Here is a 20852-nt window from a genome sequence, read left to right as displayed (position 1 = left end):
GGAATGTAGCCCATTGAAGGGCTGGAGAACAGCCACTCTCCGTGCGAGCGGTGGGGAAAAGGCACACCTACGGGAACGATGCGATTGTTCTTTCGGTCGCCTTTGATGTGTCGCCTAGTTAAATAGACACGCTGAGTGAAAACAAAATCATTTCTAGAAGCCTGCAACGGAAGGTGGGTCATCATGCGTCTCGAAGTAAGCCATGAGTTCGGAGATGAGTTTCGCGTTGGCCTATATCGTGGTCAGTCACAGTAGCTATTATGTTTGCCCACAGACTCGAGCTCACCTCTTCTGCTTCGGTAATCATGTTGTCCAATTCATCCGGACTATCCGTCTTGAACCGCGCCTCGTGTTTCAGCTTATCCAGCTTGGTTCTGAAGTCCTCGGCCAGCGCCTTGGTCTCCTCATGCTGCAGTCCGAATTGGATCGGGTCCGCTCCGCGCGCCACGTTCCGCTCGAACCCCTTCAACGCCTTATCCACGCGGCGCTTGACGGACCAGAACTTCTTGATTTCCTTGGGATAATCCGTCTCGTGCACGGGCTTGTTGTAGATCGGCTTGGCGTTGTCCTCTGCGTCGGTCTCGATGACCTTGAGCCACTCGTAGATGTGCCACTTGTAGTCCGGATGCGGGAAGTGCGAGAGGAGTAACCCCGGCTTGACTTCGTGTAGGCTGTAGAAGTAGGCGTTGATCCAGGACTTGGGGACGTAGATACTGTGTTCTTTGAACTTGTCGTCGGTTTCGGTGAGGCGTGCCAGGATGGACTGCTCCTCGAAGGTGTAGTCCTCTGTCGGGTGGTAGTGCCTGTGGGTCATGACGCGGGTCAGCAGCTCGAGGGACCAGGGACACACGCGCAGGAGGAAGACGCCGGCGTTTAGACCGTTCCAGTCTTTTCCGGCCATCCAGTTGATGTGGTGGAAGTCGGAGGGGGTATCGAAAATCTCGAGGGGTATCTCGCGGTTCATGACGACTGAGTCCACGTCGAAGTAACTGAGCATAACACGGTTAGACAGGAAAGGTGTCCAAGGAGGATTGAGAAGACGTACAACAACCATTCCACTCGCTCCTCAGCTGGTTTGTACAGCTCGTTCAGCAAAATGTTCATAATGTACGCGACCTTGTTGAACATCCCATCCGCCGCTTGCTCTCTCGCCATGTACAGCGGGTAGCCATGCCTCAACGCATGCTGCACATGCGTCTCGATCGCCCGCTCGTACAAGATATCCTCGAACCCGCTCGCCACCGCGACCTTCGCATACCGCGCCCGCGCGCCCCCCGTCTGTGGTGCCACGCCATCTTGGATCGTAGGCACGAACTCGATCGTCCCATTCCCCGGCGTGATCGTCCCGTTCGAGGTGATCTGGCTGTGAAACTTGCTGGTGAAGCCGCCGATGTGGTCGGTCGACGCCCAGGGCAGCTGTATGCAGATCAGGATGAAGGCGCAAAAGGCGAGGAAGATGACGAAGGGTTGGTGCTGGTGGACGAGGGTGCGGGTGCGGCGGAGGGAGTTGGAGAGGCGTGGGTCTTCGAGGAGGGAGGCGTAGGAGGTGAACTTCATGTCGGACCAGGAAGCCATGGCCAGGCGGAGGCCACGGAAGCCAACGGCGCGGAAATGGGAAAGCAACTTAATGTACGTTCCCACGAGAGGGAGGGAGGGAGCGACGGAACTCGGTTGGCCCTATTTGCGAGGGAATCGGTGCTGCTACGATGTCACATATAAGGTTCGCATAAAGGGTCTTTAAGCGGGAGGGCGGTCAGGGTCTGGGAATAAGGCGCCGATCCTCGATTGCAGTGGATGGAAGATGCTGGTATGGGTCACGAAGGTGATTAAGGCGATGAAGAAAATGAAGACAATGAAGACATGATCGGATGGAGTCAGGATGAGGGAACAGCAACGACGCAATGAATCCAAAGAATCCTCCGAATCAAGAGCGAAAGGTTGGGCGGTCGACGAGGGAACAAGGGGAGTGGTGATGAGTGAGCTGTGGCTCGGTGAAGTGACAAGGTAAGACTGGAGAGCGGGTTCGTCGGAGGCGTGGTCACCGTCGTCAAAAATGGCGCGTCTTGTCTCTCCTAAATCCTAATGAGGCTAAGCGCTAGAATACAATTGTAACGGAATGGCGTGCGGAATATTGCAGCCCACAAGAGGCAGGCTGCATATCGGTATGTATCGTACCGTGGGGTATTGTCTTTATGAAATGTGCGCTGGAGGTCTAAGACTTAAGAGAAATGAGGATCGGCATTCGACTATCTCCCTTTCAGCGCCTCCAAAGAGTGCATCAGAACTCAGAAGTCCAGAACTCGAGATCGGCTGCTCGCCCCATGACTTGTAACGACCTTTGACTTCCGGGCCGATGCTGACTGTGCCTTACCATACGGAGAACCGGAAACTTTTCAGAGGATGCATTTTATCGAAGTTGTTGGGTCACTTGGTTAGCGGTTGCACAACGTCACAGCCGCCGCACTTCCGCCCCTGATGTTTGGCAACCAGCTTTCCCGCTTCCCTGGCTCAAGCCCTAACTTCCCTACAAAAAAAAACCCTCCTGGGAGTCTTGAGACAACGTGGTGAAGACTGTAAGTGGTCCATGATCCAATCATCCAAGCCCAGGGCCAAGTTCCGAGAGTTACGGGGCTATGGAGCAACTAGCATCTGGCTAGAGCCTGATCTAATTATAGACCATTCAGTTCATACTTCATAGTTCGGAATGATTTATTCCGTAGTTCATCGTTCATACGGTCCCAATTCTATGAATGATGGTATACTGGACCTTGATTCGTAACAGTCTATAGTACCATTTCCCATCATACCGTGTCTCGACTTCTTTAGGGTTCACACTTTAGAGAATTCAAACTTCAAATCAAGCTCAATGGAAGCACTGGGATGTCCGAAAATAGCTATTTATGCGGCATATTATATTAACACTTGGCCATCGGGCGTCAAATCCCGGCAAATTCTCCACGGCTACCGATACAAGCGTCCCGGTCCCGGTAGCATTTAATATCCATGAACTAGGGACAGGCGATGGTCGAATTGCTTAACTTCGCGTCACTCGATGGACTTGTTCGAGGGTGGGATCTTCCTGATTTCATATTGCTAACAAATGCGCTGTAACCATACAAGGTACGCTCTGGGTATCGACCAAACATACAAATCCTAACGCCGCATTCCGAAATCCCCCTCCTACCATGACGTCCTTGCTCAAACCACATAACGTGGAAAAAGGACTAGCATTACCAGTTCCAGGTTCGAGAGGACGCCGTGAAGACCGGTGGTCGCCACTGTAATTTATCCGAATCAATCGTCCTTTTCCCCTTGATCTTCTCCTTCTCCTTCTGCTTCTTCCACTGCGCGACCACCGCATCGGTGAGGACGATGACGTGCTGGTTCTTCGACGTCTTGATCATGTTCAGATTCTGCAGCGTATGTAAGACGTCGTTGGTGGTCATCGCTGTCGTCGCGCCCAGCTCTTCGATGTTGGCGTCCGTCCGTCCGTCCATCAGGAGATCGACGATGGTCTCTTGCCAGTAGGCGCGGTAGCCCAGCAACCCCAGGTCACTGAGAGGCTTCTCGGGGCTCCCGAGCTTGCCCTCCCGCTTCGATAGTTCGTAGCTGAAATCGATGAGGAGTTTGCCGAATCCCTTGCGCTGATACTGGGGCAGCGTCAGGATACAGGCGACGTTGTACCCCTCGACGCTCTCTTTCTCTTTGCTGAAGTACCCGACGAGGTGGCAGCCATGCTCATCTCGGATGGCCATGCAGTAGAAGAGGAACGGATCGACATCGTAGTACAGCGTCTTGTGGTCGAGGAATAGTTTCGATAGAAGACACAGGTTTCGGCACCATGTCCGCTGCCGTCGGCCGTCGATCTCGAAGAACGAGACATATTCGTCCCGGTAAATCTCGTTGCCGGGCGGGTGAAGCAGCGAGCATTTCGCCCGGTGTCTCGTGAATTGCTTCAGCCCGCCAAAGTACGACAAGCACGACTCGCAAATGTACACCATGTCCACCTCTGAGAACTCCTGCGGATACGGACTGAAGTACCACGGCTCGATCTCGTGCTTCCCCATCTGGATGTGGCTCAGATTCCGCACGCGGGAGATCTCAGTCTGGTTCTGCGTCATGGAGCCGCCGGTGCGCAGTTTCTCGATCTCCTCCTCCCGGCTGAACGGCTCGTGGGGCGCCTGCGCCTTCGCGGCCGCTGCGGCGTCGGCCATCTCCATCAGATCCACCATATCTTCATCTTCGGCTTTCGGCGTGCCGTCGATCACTTCCGAGATGACGGTCACGGAGTCCTTGTCTTGCTTGATCTCCCGATTTTCTTTGCCTCCGGCTTTGCTTGCTCGAGACACCTTACCCGGCAGATTGATGCTCTGCGAGTCCGGCGTGCCAGACAGTTCGCGATCAAGTCTTGCTTGGCGCTGCTGTGCGCGCTTGGGGTTCTTCTTGTCTCGTAACGCTTGGGCAAGCGCGGCATCGGCTTTGGATTTGTTGCTCGCTTTGGAGGTCTGGGCGGCTTTCTTCTTTTCGGGCTTCTCTGGGGCAGGCCATTCCACCTCTTTTGAGAGGTCGATGCGACCTTCCGGGACCCATTCATCGAGACGCTTGTTGAACTCCTCGTAATGCACGTAGAAGGCTAGCTTCCCCTTCTTGCTTTGGATGGCAAGAATCTCGGCTTTGCGTTTTTCGCCTTCCTGAAGTACTGCGTTAGTAACGCTCAAACGATAAGAACACATAACAGTGCGTGGAATTTCGATGCTATTGGGGTGACATGCTTCCCAAGCACCAGCTGGCCCAATTAAAGGGGGGTGGTTATGGTTGAGCATGAGATGCCAAAGATGCTGATGATATAAGACATAAACGCAAGGCGCTACTCACTTTCTCAACAAACGCCTTCACTCCAACTCTACAAGTTGATGTTAGATCGAACGTTACCATATAGATGTAGTGCCACTTACTGCAATGTCGAGAGAGTCGCAAAACCCTTCTCCACGGGCTCAGGCGTGTCGGCGCTCTCACGCGCGGATTCTTTCGGTACCATGGTGAAATTTCAAAGGATCTTTACGAGATCCAATTAATTTCACCTTCAACTTTGATGCCGTTTTGATGGAATGTGATGGATAGAAGAACCGATGGGCGATGTATTCTCCAGGCTCCAACGCTGACTTGCTGACTCATGTTAATCAATTCTGTGCAAATGGATTTAAGGAGTTAAGGCACCAATTGTTAGGCATCTACTGGAGTCAACGACCAACAGCTTGACAGTCAATTGAACTTCCCATGTGGCCTCACCATACACGCCGAATTTCCCCGTTCGCAGTTAACAAGAGCTGCATCTTTCAGAGACGAAACGATTCCTTTCTTGTAATCTCTATTTCACGTTGAACACTGCTAGCATGGAATTGCCGTCCTCCTTCCTACAGAATGCTGCCCAGCTCCATTAATGATCGAGGACTACGAGGAAGGGTTCCGACAGCACCACAGGAAGACCGAGGGTTACACCTAACCGCTCGTTCACCCCACGATGGACCATGATATAAGTCACAGAGTCGCCTCGAGCGGGCGCGCTCCATATCCCCCCCCCGACCGAGTTGCGTCGGAAACACAGCCAAACCTCATGCGACTCTCGTCGATATCAGTGGCGGTCGACCCCGTCGCCCTGGTTATGACCGAGTGTATCACGGTCACGAGTGCCATGCGGAAACATGCCCGCTGGGCACATTCAAGCGTATCAGCAATCCTGGGGGGAGGTGTTACGTCGGGTTTGGCGAAGCCGCTCGCCAGCGATCTGAAGCGAAAAGAGGAGGATGCGGAGGGTGAGGCTCTTGCCAGCCGCTGGGGACTTAGGGGAAAGAAGGGGAAGAGCCTGCAAGATAACCCCCTCATGAGCGCGTTTTCAAAGCTGCGGGGTGAGCTGAAGGGTTGTAAAGGTTGGCCACACCATCTCTGAGGGTTGATGCCATCAATACTAACGTGTATTGGATAGACGTCAAAACCTTCGATACTCCCTCTCTGCTTCACCCTTTCCTTCAAGTCATTCGATCATCCTCAACTACCGCACCGATTACATCTCTTGCGCTCATTGCCATTACGAAATTCTTGTCATATGACATAATTTCCAAAGCTTCTCCGCGACTACCGCTTGCAATGCAGCTCCTCTCGTCCGCAATCACCCACTGCCGCTTCGAAGCTTCCGATAACGCCGCAGATGATGTGGTCCTCCTGAGGATATTGAAACTCATGGAACGGATGATCTCGGGCCCCGTCGGCGACATTCTCGGTGACGAGAGCGTCTGTGAGCTGATGGAGACGGGGCTGAGCATGTGTAGCCAGAATCGGCTGTCCGAAGTCCTGAGAAGGGCGGCAGAGATATCTATGGTCTCGATGTGTCAGGTGATATTCGAGCGCTTGAAGCACCTTGAACTGGAGGCAGGGGACAAGCCGACTGCGCTGGATGAGAAAACGAAGCATGACATGGAGTCCGTGAGAATGGATTCCGCTGTCGCTGGCAATGAACTCACGGTCCCCGAGAGCAAGAATGAGGATACTATTTCGAATGGCAGTGCGGAGAGAACGTCGGAAGGCGATACCGAGGATACAACCAAAGATCTCAATGCGAGTCAGCTGGACTTGTCAGAAGCAGAGGCCACGGAGGATACTGCCGAGATCAAGCCGTACTCCCTCCCATCCATACGAGAGCTTCTCCGCGTTCTCGTGGATCTGTTGGATCCGCATGACAAACAGCGAACGGATACCATGCGGATCATGGCCCTCCGGATCGTGGACGTTGCCCTCGAAGTTGCGGGGCCGTCCATTGCAAACCATCCCAGCCTAGCATCGCTAGCAAAAGACACCCTCTGCCGCCACCTCTTCCAACTGGTTCGGTCGGAAAATATGGCCATCCTTAACGAATCCCTTCGTGTGGCAGGCACGCTTCTTGCTACATGTCGAAAGGTCCTCAAGCTTCAGCAAGAGCTCTTCCTTTCGTACCTGATTACGTGCCTGTTTCCACGAGTCGAGATTCCGCACGAGCCCGGGATCGACCCACGGCTGTATGCCGGCATCCCCCAAACTGCGAGTCTAGCTAAGCCCTCGTCCCAGAACAATCAAGGGCATTCCAGCGGCCGTTCCACACCCGTACCGGTCAAGGACCGTCAGAAACTTGGCCTGGAGGGGGGGCAACGGAGGCCGGAGGCCCGGGAAGCAATGATAGAGAGCATCGGTGCGCTGGTTCGCTTGCCCGCTTTCATGGCGGAGCTCTTCGTCAATTACGATTGCGACGTGGATCGAAACGACCTCTGCATGGACATGGTGGGGCTGTTATCGCGAAATGCCATTCCGGACTCCGCAACCTGGAGTACCACAAATGTTCCTCCTTTATGTCTCGACTCGCTCTTGGGATTAATACAGTCCATGTCCGATCGATTGGATGACGAGCATTGCCCACGAGCGCTGCCCGACTTGGAGAGACTTCGCGAGCGGCGGCGCTTGAAGACCGTCATCATCAAAGGTGCAAGCAAATTCAACGAAAACCCGAAAGGGGGCATCGCCTTCCTTGCCTCTCAAGGCGTAATCGACGATCCGAATAGCCCACATTCGGTCGCGCATTTCCTGAAAGCCACTTCACGAGTCGATAAAAGGGTCCTTGGAGACTTTATCTCCAAGAGGAATAACGAGGAGATTCTAGATGCGTTCATGGAGAGTTTCAACTTTTCCGGTCAAAGGATAGACGAAGCACTTAGACAACTCCTTCATACATTCCGCCTCCCCGGCGAATCCGCTCTCATCGAACGGATCGTCACCATATTCACGGAGAAATACTGCAGAATGGCGGCTCCCGAAGGCATCGCGGATAAAGATGCCGCATTTGTCTTGACATATGCAATCATCATGCTTAATACGGATCAACATAATCCCAACCTGAAATCCGCAGCTCGGATGACCATCCTCGACTTCTCGAGGAATTTACGGGGAGTCAATAGCGGCGATGACTTCGATCCGCAGTTTCTGCAAGACATCTACGACTCCATCAAAACCAACGAGATCATTCTCCCGGAAGAGCACAATACCAAGCATGCATACGACCATGGCTGGAAAGAGCTGCTCATGAAAGTCTCCACCTCCTCCGACCTCATCCTTTGCGACACGAATATTTTTGATGCCGACGTTTTCGCCGCGACCTGGAAACCGATCGTCTCCACGCTGTCCTATGTATTTATGTCCGCATCCGATGACGCCGTCTTCTCCCGCGTGATTACCGGCTTTCATCAATGCGCACAGCTGGCGGCGAAGTACAATGTGAACGAAGCTCTAGATCATATCATTTTCTGTCTCAGCTCCATCAGCACCCTTGCATCCGAGACGCCGCCGAATACATCCCTGAACACGGAAGTGCAGGCGGGAGAGAAGAGCGTCATGGTCAGTGAGACGGCGGTACGGTTTGGTCGCGATTTTAGAGCGCAATTGGCTGTGGTCGTCCTGTTCAAGGTGATTAATGGGAACGAGGCAGCCATTCGGGACGGCTGGACACCGGTAAGTTGAATGATTCAAAGTTGAGGCACATCACTGACGCATCGTCTAGGTGGTTCGGATCTTCCTCAACCTTTTCGTGAACTCGTTGATTCCTGCCCCTGGAGGGACTATTAAACTCAATCTCGACCTTCCGCCCATTCCATTGCAGCCACCGGTCCAAATCATTGACCGTGGGGAGCGAAATAGCGAGGCTGGCGGCTTGTTCTCGACGTTGTCCTCATATGTCTCCAGTTTCGCGAATGACGAACCGCCGGAGCCATCCGACCAGGAGCTTGAATACACGCTTTGCACGGTCGATTGCATCGGTACCTGCAACATTGAGGAGGTGTTTGCCAACATCAGGTAAGTCGGGCCCTCTCAAGTGAAGGACACGGACTGACCGAACCAAGTCAAATGCCGCTAAACACGCTCAATTCTCTTGTCTCGGCTCTTCTATCCCAGCTCCCCGAGGATGCCTCCCCACGAGTGATCGTTGTGAAACCCGAGATGCCTCCCCCCAGTCCAATCCGACCGAATGGACACAAGGCCCGAAATACTGCGGCTGTATATGATTCTCGAACCGTCTTCATTCTCGAACTCGCAACAATACTCACGCTCCGGGACGAGCCCTCGATCGAGACGTTGGGAAAAGATGCCGCAGAGGCGCTTCAATCGGTCATTCGCGATGCATCGAACTTCCACTACATCGTAATTTCTCGAGCAGTCTTCTACCTCTTCAGCCTTCTGAAAGCCAGCGGCGTGCGTAAAAATGTTGGATCCTTCTCTCTTTGATTCTGACGTTTTATAGAACCATGACTTCATCCGAGCACCCGTCGTCCTTCATCAGATCTCCAGCTTCGATCAGGAGCTCCTACAAAACACCGCAGCACCTCTCATTCGCGGCCTGTCGGAATGCATTGAAACCCCTTCCGGTCTCCGCAACGAGCTCGTCACGTCTCCCGACTTCTGGTCTATCCTCGATTCGCTGCATGCCATCGCCGACGAAGCACCCAAGGTGTTCTCCCTCACCGAGCAGCTCATCACGGGACCCCACAGTTGCCTCAGCTCCGACAACTACGAACGAGCCATCGAGCTGCTGAACAATTTTGCAACCGCCGGAAGCATCGGCACGATCGACGAGCAGAGACGGGATCATGCGGCCCGGCGGGGGAAGAAGCCGGTGAAGCTGAAGGAAAACGATGTAGTCGCTCGTGGAGTCACGTCGATCCATCTGATCTACACCGTGACGGGGCGCATCCCTACCTTTATTGAACAGTCCCACTTGGAAGCCACGGAAGCATGGAACGCGTACTGGTCTCCGATTTTCCGAGCGCTGACCATGCAGTGTCTGAATCCATGCCGGGAGGTTCGGCACCACGCCCTCTCGTGTCTCCAGCGGACGCTTCTATCGAAAGATCTCACCTCTCCGGACCACACGGAATGGACGGCGATTTTCGGCGACGTGCTTTTCCCGCTCATCAACCAACTACTAAAGCCGGAAGTCTTCCAGTCCGATCCTGTGGGCATGGGCGAAACGCGGGTGCAAGCTGCCACGATGCTATGCAAGATCTTCCTACACTATCTGGTGGCCTTGTCGGAGTGGGAGGGAATGTTGGATTTATGGATCAAGATCTTGAGCATCATGGACCGGCTGATGAATAGTGGCCAGGGCGACAACTTAGTACGTTGCGCGCACGGATTTTTTTGCAATTACTAACTTGACACAGGAAGAGGCTGTTCCGGAAAGTTTGAAAAATATCTTGCTGGTCATGTCGAGTGGCGGCTATCTCGCTTCTCCCAACGAGAAGCCGGAGCAAGAGGAGCTATGGAATGAAACGTGGACACGCTTAGACCGGTTCCTGCCGAACCTTTTCGCCGAGTTGTTCCCCGAAGAAACAAAGGTGCAAAAGAAGCAGCCGAAGCTCAAAGAAGAGGAAAAATCGGCGGACAAGCAGGATCCCGAGCAGGACGAGGTAGACTGACTATAAACACTAAATTCTATCTATGTTTGGAGGCGATCAAATGGTGTTACTTCTACAGTATTTGAGCTCATATATCCATCCGGTAGAGACGCTATATAGAGCTAAAAGTCGTCATTGATTGTACAAGGTTTCGTCAAACCTCCCGTGCTTTCCATCCTCCGTAAACGCCACGCAAATGCTCTCGAAGACTACTATACATGCACAGGTACATCATACTGTCTTGGGCTTCTTTGTTCCGAATTTCGATCGTGCCCCCCGCCGGTTTCCAACACCGCCCTAGACATGAAATGTTAGTCAAGGTTCAAGGTGCCGTGCAATCGTGCAATCGAGCTTTGACGTACCAGGTCAAAGGCGCCCCGAACCAGCTTATACCTGACACCGGGTATATCCTGCGCCCGCCCACCTCTCACCAACACCACCGAATGCTGCTGGATATTATGTCCTGCAACTCCATTAGCCCCGTCCATCCATTCACATGCCCAATCACCCTACCTTCCCCTGGAATATACGCCGTAATCTCCTTTCCCGTGCTCAACCGCACCCTCGCAATCTTCTTGTCCCCCGAATTGGGCTTCTTCGGCTTCGTCGTGGTGACCCGTAGGCAGACGCCCTTCATCTCCGGCCGATTGGTCAGGGCCGGAGAGCGCTTCTGTCGCGCGCGCTGGGCGACACGGCAGCCGCGGAGGACCTGGTTGTAGGTCGTGTGCGATACGGGGGAATGGGAGAAGGTCCGTTTCGGCGTGGTTTGAGGGAGTGCGAGCGGTCGGATTGAGGACGGGCGGAGGTGCAGGGACGGTTCAGAGATCCGGAGCCCGGCGAACAGGCGCAGGCATGATGTTGGTCGCATGGCGCGGATTCTTGCCAATTGGCAAGGCAGTGGTCAGTCCTTGGATACCTGGAGTTCTGGGGAACCGTGCTGGTCTGGTTGCTTGTCTTCTGGATCTTGCGATGGCCGTAACATAGTATCGCGAGATTAATTGGAGATTGTCAGCACCTTGGATGTTTCAATGCTCAAAGTCACGTGCATGGTCACGTGCCAAAGTAAATCCTTGGACAGTTTGTTGGACTTGTGTTGCTGTCCTCAGGCATTAAGGCACTAACTTGAGTCCCTGCCCATGACGCGACCCCTGTATGGATTTCGTGTCCTCACTCCAGTCTACAAACAGATGGACAGACAACCTACCAGCTACTACATGAGCTTGATATCTCTATCAAACCTGCCACCACATTCTCCAGTGCTCTCACACGCTCGTCGTAGCGATGAGGTTCTTTAGCACATCTACCCTCTGGCTGACCCTGGGCAATGCCTTCCTGACATCTGCCGCATCGTCCTGGAGCTTCTCCGATGCCTCCGTGATCGTACAAGGGAAGGGTGCGGGCAATGCCGCGCGATCGAAAGAAAGGTAAGTCGTGGTCAATGGGTGGGGCTGTCGGTTTGGTGTTTAACGGTCATGACAGCATCGTCCCAGGCTCCACCGTGGTGAATCCGCTGTCGTTTGGGACGGGAGAGACGCTCAAGATAGTCCTGACGGCCAAAGAAGGGAAAACGGGGCGAAGGCCACATCAGGCGTTTTTGGTGCTCCATGATCAGGACACACGCTTGGAGGAGAGTTTCCCGTTCAGCATCAGTGATTCAGGGAAAGGCAAGGTGGAAATTGTAAGGACTCCATACATGCGCGGCCTAGCCCTTGCTGACCGACTTTATTAGACACATAAAGACCTTCCCATCCAGTTCCTCACATCCTCGGATTCCCTTCAAGCCTCCATAATCATCGGCTCGTTCGGATCGTCCACTCCATACAATGTCCCTGCCTTCACGGTCGACATTTCCCGCGACCTGGCGGCCCCCATTTCGATCCCCGAGAAGCCAGTTCGATATGGAAAGCTTCCTGAGATCCACCACATCTTCCGTTCCGACCCGCAAAGTCCCCCAAAGATCATCTCGTTGGTCTTCACCCTGGCGACGCTAGCTGCGTTGCCGGCATTGCTGGTGGGCTGGGCGATGCTGGGAGCGAACGTGGACCATGCCCCGAAGGCGTTTTCCCAGGCGCCGGTGGCCCACGTGCTGTTCTTCGGCTCCGTGGTCGCGCTGGAGGGCGTCTTCTTCTTGTACTATACCAGCTGGAACCTCTTCCAGGTGCTGCCGGCTGTGAGCGTGGTGGGCGTGGTTGCCTTCTTGTCGGGCAGCCGAGCCCTGACCGAGACGCAGGATCGGAGACTGGCGGGGCTTAGGTGAAGGAACTGTGACGAGGGCAAATGGTGGTGGAAAAGCGACATCATAGCGGGTTTCTCAGGCCTGGCGTAATTAGACTGGGTATCATGACTCCGTCAGCATGGAATTGGATTTTTTAAGGCTCTATCGCGAAATTCCCGATATCGGGTATTTTTGCTACCGATGCAAACAATGGGATTGTTGGAGGCTCTGTCGCGAAATACCCGATATTGGATATTTCGTTCTGCATGCATGTTTTGAAATAAATGGATATTCGCAGGTGCTATCTCCAAACCCGCGATATCAGGTACTTAGCTCCCGAAGTCCCAGTACAACTAAAGGGGTTGTCGAACAATCGCGAAACACCCGATATCGTGTATTTCGCTCCTCACTAGATATACGACTTTCTAAGACTCCATCACAAAATACCCGATATCGGGAGTTTTGCTCCTCATAGATGTACAAATCATTCGAATTTTGAAGGCTCCATAGCAAAATACCCGATATCGGGTATTTCGCTCCCGCTATGAATGACGTGGAATGTACCTCGCAAGGGATTCGGGCAACTCCGATGGGACAGGTGCTGAAAGCAACGTCAAAACGGTAATTGTGTAGCATAGCCAGACGCATTTGTTGAAGAATTCCTCAATGTTAGACTAGGGTGGAGCTCTAACCACACCTAAAGATAGCAGTCGCCTTAAAAGTGGCTGTTATTCCTCAATTGATGACATGTTTATTATGTTACTTACACCATCAGACTGAGGGGGACTACTGCACAATACACAATATCCTTGTCAGATGATACGCAAATCCCACCAGGGTGACAGCTTCTGAGTTCTGACTGTACGTACCTATCACCATTAATCCACTCCGGGTCACTTAGAATTTCTGTAACCATTGCAACTGATCGCCGGTCATGGAGCCGGCTTGATTCTGGAAGTGAAAATGTTGCTGACATCGCATCCGATATCGATCTTGGAGTTGCAAGTTTCTCCCCAATCCATCGACTTCTAACCAGCTCTACTACGTCACCCCGATATCCGTGGCATGGCAGGGCAAAACCAACAGGATGTCCCGGAAGGGGTGTTCTCCATTTTGGATACGTGAGTAATGTTTGTCGCATGGATTTCATATCAAACTCATCATCTGTAGGGATCTCTATAAGCTCACGATGCAAGGTGCGTGGGAACTCCACCATTTCGGTTCTTGAACTTACCTTGTCCAGCATGCATCCTGAGGTACTTTCCGGATATAGGTACGCAACAGTCATATGAAGTGCAGTATTGCTATGCTCTAACCTTGTAATCAGAGGCGACGTACCACCTGACCAATAGAACCCCGAATATGAAATTGAGCCGCACCGCCGTCCAATGGTTACAGAAGCAGATCGATCGTAAGTTGATTCGCGTATCATGTTGCTCACAGATTCTCACGTCAGCTTTGAAGGTCTGGCGAACATCCGTCTCACGCCAGACGAGTTCCAGTTCCTGGGTGCGACGTGCCCGTACCTCAACCAAGCCTATCTGGCATATCTGGAACAGTTCCAGTTCAAACCCAGCGAGCAAGTGTCACTGAAATTTCACGCGGAGAGTTCCGAGGGCGATGAAGAGCTCGGTGGCATCGAGTTAAAAATCTCGGGGCGCTGGATCGAAACCATCCTCTACGAAATCCCACTCCTCGCACTGGTCAGCGAGGCATACTTCAAGTTCCGCGACCGCGACTGGAACTATGATGGCCAAGTCGAGAAAGCCAAAGAGAAGGGCACGCAGCTGTTAAAAGCCGGGTGCCGATTCTCGGAATTCGGAAGCAGGCGGCGGCGGAACTATCACGCGCAGAAGTTGGTCCTACAGGGCATGATCGAGGCGAAGAACGATGGCGAAAATAACGGCTGGCCAGGCCAATTGACCGGGACCAGCAACGTCCACTTCGCCATGTCGATGGGACTGCAGCCGGTCGGCACCGTGGCCCACGAATGGTTCATGGGAATCGCGGCGGCGACGAACGACTATGAGAATGCCAACGAAATCGGTCTGCGTTGTTGGATCAATACATTCGGTGAAGGGGTGAGAGCCCAAAACAACGTCCTTCAATCGTCCCGAGCTAATCTCTTCAGGTTCTCGCGGTCATGCTGACGGACACCTTTGGCACACCTGCATTTCTCAAAGCGTTTCGGAAGAAAATCCGGCCAGCCGATATGTTTGACCATCGTCTGGCCGGTCTGCCGCAACGCCGTGGGAGTATGACCGATGCGCAAGCATCGGAACTGCACGGTCTATACGAGCGGATTGAGCAGAGCACGGCCGGTACCGAGAAGACATTCGCTCAGGCGTATACCGGCGTCCGGCAAGACTCGGGAGATCCATTGGAGTTCATTCAGTCGATGCGAAAATTCTATGATCAGGAAGGGATTACCGATCAGAAAAGCATTGTCTTTTCTGACTCTCTAACCACGGATCTGTGCCTTAAATACAAGGCCGCAGCCGAGGCCAGCGGCTTCCAGCCAAGCTTTGGAGTCGGGACATTCTTCACGAGTATGACTGGTATACCCAAAGCAACGTCAAGTAACTAACATCAACGTGCAGACGACTTCGTGAGCACGACCACCGGGCACAAGTCCACTCCCATGAACATTGTCATCAAGATATCTTCGGCCTCGGGCAACCCGGCGATTAAGATCAGTGATAATATCGGGAAGAACACGGGGGACAGTGAAACGGTCAAAGAGGTGAAGCGCCGCTTGGGGTATGTCGAGCATGAATGGGTAGGCGGGGACGAGAGCGCTCGATGGGGGAAGTAGGTGTGGTCCGAGAGAAGCGTTGGGCTCCATTTTTCATTGAATGTTTTATATAGACTCTGAGACTGCGACGCAGCATCGAAGAAGAAGGGTGGCGTAAGAGCGCACCAGACCTTGGATTGGCATATCGACTGCCCAGGACGACTATTATAATGCGTCCAAAGGCCCTAAACGGCAATTATGTATATGACAATACAGATTCTACCCAGGTTCCTCTGTTGGTCGCTGTTGGAATCCTAATTAATTTACTGCATGAACAGTGTCTTTGGCGTATCAAAGTGCGTCTCTTGTAAGCACTCCAACAACGTGGCGTATCTTATGATTTTAAGGCGTTCTATGGAATACTCAGCATTACATATTACTGCATACGCCATACAGATCGTTACATTATTACAGCGCCGAGCAATGCTACCGTCTTCAAGGCTGCATTAGGCCATAGGAGAGTCGATCCATCAGCCCCGGGCCCCGACGCGGCCCAGCCCCAAAGCTAGTTAGCAACCCCAAGTGCTGATCTCGGCAGCTCGTGTCCCTTTTTCAGCTCCTCCATCGTTCCGGCTGTGCATCTTCCACCACATCGTTTCATTTCTATTTCATCTATATACCCGGAGTTTTTCTTTGGAGCGTCGCCATTGCCCGCTCTTTGTTTTCCCGAGTATTTATCGTTGGTGACTTGCTCGATTTCAGCATTGCGCAGGGGTAGTGACTCCATTTCAGGTTGAGCGCGTCAAGGAGTGCGAAACGTTCGAGCCGTCTCCGCGTTTCAGGCCGCTGGATATCGTTCACCGGCGGTGGACTTTCAAATCATTTGTACATTTTACTGTTGATATTCTAGAGCATATACTGTTCTTCACATTGCTCTCCTTCGACCAATACCGCGATCATGCCACGATACGGAGGATATAATCAAGGAGGCTACGGCCAGATTGATTCCTTCGACCAACAAAACCCGTACGATCAGCGTCCAAATGAAGGAAATTCAGGCTATGGATGTAAGACTGGCCAACACTTCTCACCAACTCGACTGACGTCCTTAGCTCGAGACGTCGAAATGGGATCTTTCAACCGACCTCCCCAGGCATCATTCGGCGCTCCCCAAGGCGGAATGGGAGGGAATTCCCTCCTCAACGACGTGCAGGACATCGACCGCACCATCGAGTCCCTTGAAGAAGACCTACAGGAACTGAACCGGCTCCATCAACGCCGCCTCAACGACACGAATACCGACCTCCGTCAAGGCGGCCAGTCCGTCGATATCAAAGCACAAGACATCATGACCGCATATCGAGGTCTGGTCGACCGGATGAAGCGGATCAAGTCGAACCCAGAATCCGGATCCACAAGGAACGCACCACAGGTGGGAAGAGCGGACCGGAGACTAAAGGCGATGATCAACAAGTATCAGACGCAGGAGCGGGACATGCGAAAGGAGCTGCAACAGCAGACGGCACGGCAATACAAGATTGTGCGGCCGGAAGCCACCGAAGAGGAAATCCAAGCCGTCGTGGAGGAACCAAGCGGGCCGATCTTCAGTCAGGCGGTTAGTATCTCTGAACGCTCGATGGCTACAATTACGAAGTGATGCTGACGAAGGCGAATCACAGCTCATGCAATCCGACCGTCGTGGACAAGCCCAGCGAACCCTCGGGGCGGTTCAGCAGCGGCACGCGGAGATCCAGAAGATCGAGCGCCAGATGATCGAGTTGGCGCAGCTGTTCCAAGACCTGGACGCCGTCGTCATGCAGCAGGACGAAATGGTGGTCCAGATCGAACAGAAGGGCGAGGAGGTGCATGAGAACATTGTGAAAGGCAATACGGAGCTCGACACCGGTATTATCAAAGCGCGGGGCGCGAGAAGGAAGAAGTGGTGGTGCCTTCTCATCTGCAGTGCGTCCCCCTAAGCCCTTTTTTCTACCTTGCGCATGCTGACGACTATAGTTCTCATCCTTATCGCGATCGCCGTCATCGTTGCTGTGGTAGTAGTCACGCGACAGTAGTGCTCCGATCTGGGGAGCGGAAACTCATTGCGGGCCATTACTGAATGGACAGCTAACAAAAACACGAGCACTTGCAGGGCCGCCAAGCCTGGGGCGGAATTCGACTTTCTTACTCCACCCTCCCGTCTTCACTACGTAGTTGTAATCGGCGTTTATGAGGATCTGGTTCGGACATGTTTCACACTCCATCGCGTCAGAGCGTGCGGGCAGTCGTTCGCTGAACGTGGCTTCGTTTGATATCCTTTTGACCTGAGGTGACATCTAGAGCGGGAGAATCGATAATCCTGAAGCATACTTGCGCTTTGGTTTTGACATCTAGTATCTTGCATTGCTGGATTGGAGCGTCCTTTTTGGGAGTATATTTGTTACCGTATTCTGCTATCTCAAGTCAAACATTATTGTTACTTCGTCGTTACATTGCTCGACTCGGCAAGTCTGCCACACAACTGTCGAATCCTAAGGTAAGAGGTTGATGATCCGAATTCGGCTCAGAGTATCGTCACCCAAGACCATGAAGTAATAATATCATTACTTGGGTGTTGTGGGCGGTCGCAGAATCGGCTTCTCAACTCTGGCACAGTTGTATAAGACGCTGCACGGTCTTATAGTCTTAGGGTCGTTTTGACTGTGCCGCCGCTAGTCTTGATTCCAATCGCTCGATAGCCAAAGACGTAAAGTTCGAGTACTCATTTCAGTCGGTCAATCAAAACGGAGTCTCATGCCTTCCGCCTGCCGGCCATTGGCCAAGGAAACAATGCCTTTGATCGGTCTAGGACCCGGGCAGATCTCCTGGGATCTTAAACAATTTTTCATTGCCCAATCCCGGCCGCGGTTCACCGCAGCGCCGGGAGACAAAGTCTGCCTTCCAAGACCGCGGGGAAATGAGAACAATCTTGGTCGTGTGCCAATTTCTAGTCCTGTGTAGATTTCCTGCCTTCTCCACGGCGAACATTGCACAGGCCGTCTAGTCGACCATCGAGCCGTCACAGGGCTCATAACGCGCAAATAAGATTCATGACTTCATAAGGGGTGGCCCGTATGCACCACATCCCGTCGACCACTGAGAGCAGGCGTGGCAGTCAACCGCTTCATCACTCGCTAATAAATTGGCCGGCCAACCAAGACGCCGGATCAGATGCTGGGAGGGAAGCCAACACCAAGGACCAAGATCACGGTCGAATCCGAATGCTCCCAGGACGAATTCCAATCTCCAATTTCTATTCCTAATTTCCCTGTTCCTGGCATTGGATTGAGTCTCGGTAGTGTGGGCGCTACCGGGGTCTATATCGCCCGCTCTACTATTGGTCGTGTGCCTGGATAGCTACCTGAAACTGACCAGACCCCTTCATAACTATCTTCCATCCTTCTGCTTCATCGTTTTCACATTAGCGATGGGAGTACGGAATACGGGCAATATACTTGCCACTGTTGTTCAATGGTTCGCGATAATCTGCACGTAAGCCACTCAAGACTCGATGCCTCAGTTCATCACCCGCCCGCCATATTTCTTTTTATCTAGAGGAGGGACCTGGTAATAGCCACCGAGCCTTTTCTACAGTCCTGCGATAGCCGATACGCTTCTCGTACATTCTTCATTTCCCGTCTGGCAAGTGTGTTGCCAATTGCCATGCCAATCCATGTCTTCATGGCTCCTAAGCCAAGAGAGTAATATAGCGGCTCATTCGGTAGGGTTTTCCGTCGTCAAGTTAATTTATTTATGTCCTGCCATTTCTCTCCTAAATCAATATCGCTGATCCCATCTTCCTTGAAAACCCATCGTTTCCCTGCTGGATTCTCCCCAGTGTTGCCGCTCGTTTCGTCACCTGCATACAACGTATGCGAAGTCGCTCGTTGCTGATTATCCTGTCGTTAGCACTTCCTTACTTATCCTTATCATTCTCTCGTCCGCCAAAGTTCAACCTTGCGTGATGCGTTCCGTTATTTTCACTGCGGTTGCCCTGGTGAGTGGGTACGTAGGGAGTGTCGTCGCAGAGGAGAATATTCGGATCGTTTCCAACGATCTTGCTCGTCGTCAGTCGGGGCAATTCGTACCGGGAACCATCTCTTCTCCAGGAGCCAGTTGTGTCGAGGCGTTTGGTGAAGGCTACGAGGCTTGTATGTCACCCATTCGTTCGGCAGAATACAGTCCATTAACGCTATCCAGGCCGTGAGAAGACATCCTCAGCTCCCCGACTCTGCTACAATCCAAGCGAAGGCCACACCTGCTGCAGTAGCGAGTGGGCATGTCCATCGGATTCCTTCTGTCTCGTCAGCCCATACTGCTGCCCGAGCGTAAGTTCCGATATAGAAGCATGTTGAATGCCGATTCTAATTCCGCTTTCAGGGAATTGACGCCTCGTCCTGCGCCGCCTCTCTCGGCGTCAGCGCGCCGCCGAAAACGAGCACCGCGACCGCCACCGCCACCGCGACGGTTACTCAGAAACCGTCCGGCAGCGCTTCGGGAACCGCCAGTCAGAACGGTACCAGCTCTCACCCCGCAACGTACTCCAAGCCGGCTCCTAGCAAGCCCCCGACGTTCACGGGCGCGGCTGTACCTCAGACCGTCACCGACGTGGGCTTCGCCGCTGTTCTAGGTGGTGCTCTTACCTATCTCCTTGCTTTGTTGTGAACGTTGTGACATGTGCGCAGTGCTCGGCGCTGACGTGGCGTAATGAAGAGAAGGCACAGTGAGCTTGATGTATGTATGTATTATGGCTTATCATTATTCGCGTACACATGAAGTTTCTTGTATACATCTGGACTTGCATTCATAATTTCGGGTGATATGACATTGAAAAATGACAGCGTATCACACAAGAGTATTATAACAAAAGATCAATCCAGCCATCTAGAACGCCCAGGACACGATACAGTGCCATCCCATGGTAGTATGAACAGTGCCGACGAGAAATACCGCGCCGGCGCCATTGGCATCCTTGAAGCAAGCTAGGTGGTTAATAAGACGCACCGACCTCGATTCCAAAGAAGACGATATCATTCGTACCAAATGTCCGACAGCAGATGATCCAAGATGATATTTCAGTCCATCTTCATGCGAGCTGCGCCGAAGAGAACCTCAACATGACATGCGCCCTCCTTAACTGCGTGTTCCGACATCACCTTGCCAGCGGTACTAAGATTCATTGGTAAGTAAATGCCTACCATTTCGGTGTCACTCGAGCGTTCGCAAATGGAGTAGCTCTCGAGACGAGGAGTAAGTCTTCCCTGATGTCGTCTATGTTGGTCGTAACTGACTAGGGTTTCCGCCGTCATAGGGCGAGCATCAAGCTCAGGTGAAGCTCGACATGCTCCTGTATCCCTCGCCGGAGAGATATCCGCCTCACAATCCTGCCCAGACTCCT

The 20852-nt window shown here is 52.9% G+C and overlaps 8 protein-coding genes across 8 annotated transcripts; 5 read left to right on the top strand and 3 right to left on the bottom strand.

Moving 5' to 3' along the window:
- Positions 1 to 496: 496 nt before the first annotated feature.
- On the bottom strand, positions 497 to 1215 carry P152DRAFT_378212 (uncharacterized protein; the record flags this gene model as incomplete). Its single annotated transcript, XM_033675664.1, has 2 exons — positions 497 to 989; positions 1046 to 1215. Coding segments are annotated over 2 exons (663 nt in total), but the record flags the coding sequence as incomplete, so codon positions are not given.
- A 1798-nt stretch (positions 1216 to 3013) lies between these two features.
- P152DRAFT_483854 (uncharacterized protein) lies at positions 3014 to 5129 on the bottom strand. The gene is made up of 3 exons (XM_033681966.1): positions 4956 to 5129; positions 4876 to 4903; positions 3014 to 4691 (listed from the first exon to the last, which is right to left on the bottom strand). Exons 1-3 carry the CDS (start codon positions 5036 to 5038, stop codon positions 3231 to 3233), a joined length of 1572 nt encoding a protein of 523 aa, XP_033532018.1. The 5' UTR covers positions 5039 to 5129; the 3' UTR covers positions 3014 to 3230.
- Positions 5130 to 5614: 485 nt separating this feature from the next.
- Positions 5615 to 10490, top strand: P152DRAFT_401451 (Sec7-domain-containing protein; the record flags this gene model as incomplete). The annotated part of the gene is made up of 6 exons (XM_033676614.1): positions 5615 to 5927; positions 5984 to 8529; positions 8579 to 8871; positions 8919 to 9267; positions 9317 to 10189; positions 10236 to 10490. 6 exons carry the CDS (start codon positions 5615 to 5617, stop codon positions 10488 to 10490), a joined length of 4629 nt encoding a protein of 1542 aa, XP_033532017.1.
- On the bottom strand, positions 10484 to 11452 carry P152DRAFT_460506 (ribosomal protein S12). The gene is made up of 3 exons (XM_033679925.1): positions 10983 to 11452; positions 10832 to 10932; positions 10484 to 10766 (listed from the first exon to the last, which is right to left on the bottom strand). Exons 1-3 carry the CDS (start codon positions 11335 to 11337, stop codon positions 10701 to 10703), a joined length of 522 nt encoding a protein of 173 aa, XP_033532016.1. The 5' UTR covers positions 11338 to 11452; the 3' UTR covers positions 10484 to 10700.
- A 197-nt stretch (positions 11453 to 11649) lies between these two features.
- On the top strand, positions 11650 to 12866 carry P152DRAFT_96940 (uncharacterized protein). The gene is made up of 3 exons (XM_033683392.1): positions 11650 to 11893; positions 11949 to 12147; positions 12199 to 12866. The coding sequence occupies exons 1-3, from the start codon at positions 11751 to 11753 to the stop codon at positions 12724 to 12726; spliced, it is 870 nt and encodes a 289-aa protein (XP_033532015.1). The 5' UTR covers positions 11650 to 11750; the 3' UTR covers positions 12727 to 12866.
- Positions 12867 to 13336: 470 nt separating this feature from the next.
- Positions 13337 to 15846, top strand: P152DRAFT_420927 (nicotinate phosphoribosyltransferase). The gene is made up of 7 exons (XM_033677157.1): positions 13337 to 13805; positions 13855 to 13880; positions 13928 to 13957; positions 14012 to 14095; positions 14149 to 14765; positions 14816 to 15233; positions 15285 to 15846. The coding sequence occupies exons 1-7, from the start codon at positions 13750 to 13752 to the stop codon at positions 15497 to 15499; spliced, it is 1446 nt and encodes a 481-aa protein (XP_033532014.1). The 5' UTR covers positions 13337 to 13749; the 3' UTR covers positions 15500 to 15846.
- Positions 15847 to 16155: 309 nt separating this feature from the next.
- Positions 16156 to 17425, top strand: P152DRAFT_96771 (t-SNARE). Its single transcript, XM_033683391.1, has 4 exons — positions 16156 to 16157; positions 16211 to 16485; positions 16537 to 17033; positions 17098 to 17425. The coding sequence occupies exons 2-4, from the start codon at positions 16377 to 16379 to the stop codon at positions 17392 to 17394; spliced, it is 903 nt and encodes a 300-aa protein (XP_033532013.1). The 5' UTR covers positions 16156 to 16157; positions 16211 to 16376; the 3' UTR covers positions 17395 to 17425.
- A 1702-nt stretch (positions 17426 to 19127) lies between these two features.
- On the top strand, positions 19128 to 20267 carry P152DRAFT_515926 (uncharacterized protein; the record flags this gene model as incomplete). Its single annotated transcript, XM_033682921.1, has 4 exons — positions 19128 to 19175; positions 19293 to 19605; positions 19655 to 19782; positions 19835 to 20267. The coding sequence occupies 4 exons, from the start codon at positions 19128 to 19130 to the stop codon at positions 20117 to 20119; spliced, it is 774 nt and encodes a 257-aa protein (XP_033532012.1). The 3' UTR covers positions 20120 to 20267.
- Positions 20268 to 20852: the final 585 nt, after the last annotated feature.

This window comes from Eremomyces bilateralis (genome assembly GCF_010015585.1).
Source record: "Eremomyces bilateralis CBS 781.70 unplaced genomic scaffold P152scaffold_18, whole genome shotgun sequence".
Classification (NCBI taxonomy): domain Eukaryota; kingdom Fungi; phylum Ascomycota; class Dothideomycetes; order Eremomycetales; family Eremomycetaceae; genus Eremomyces; species Eremomyces bilateralis.
Note: the sequence above shows the minus strand (reverse complement) of the source record. Positions and strands in the feature narration are given on the sequence as shown.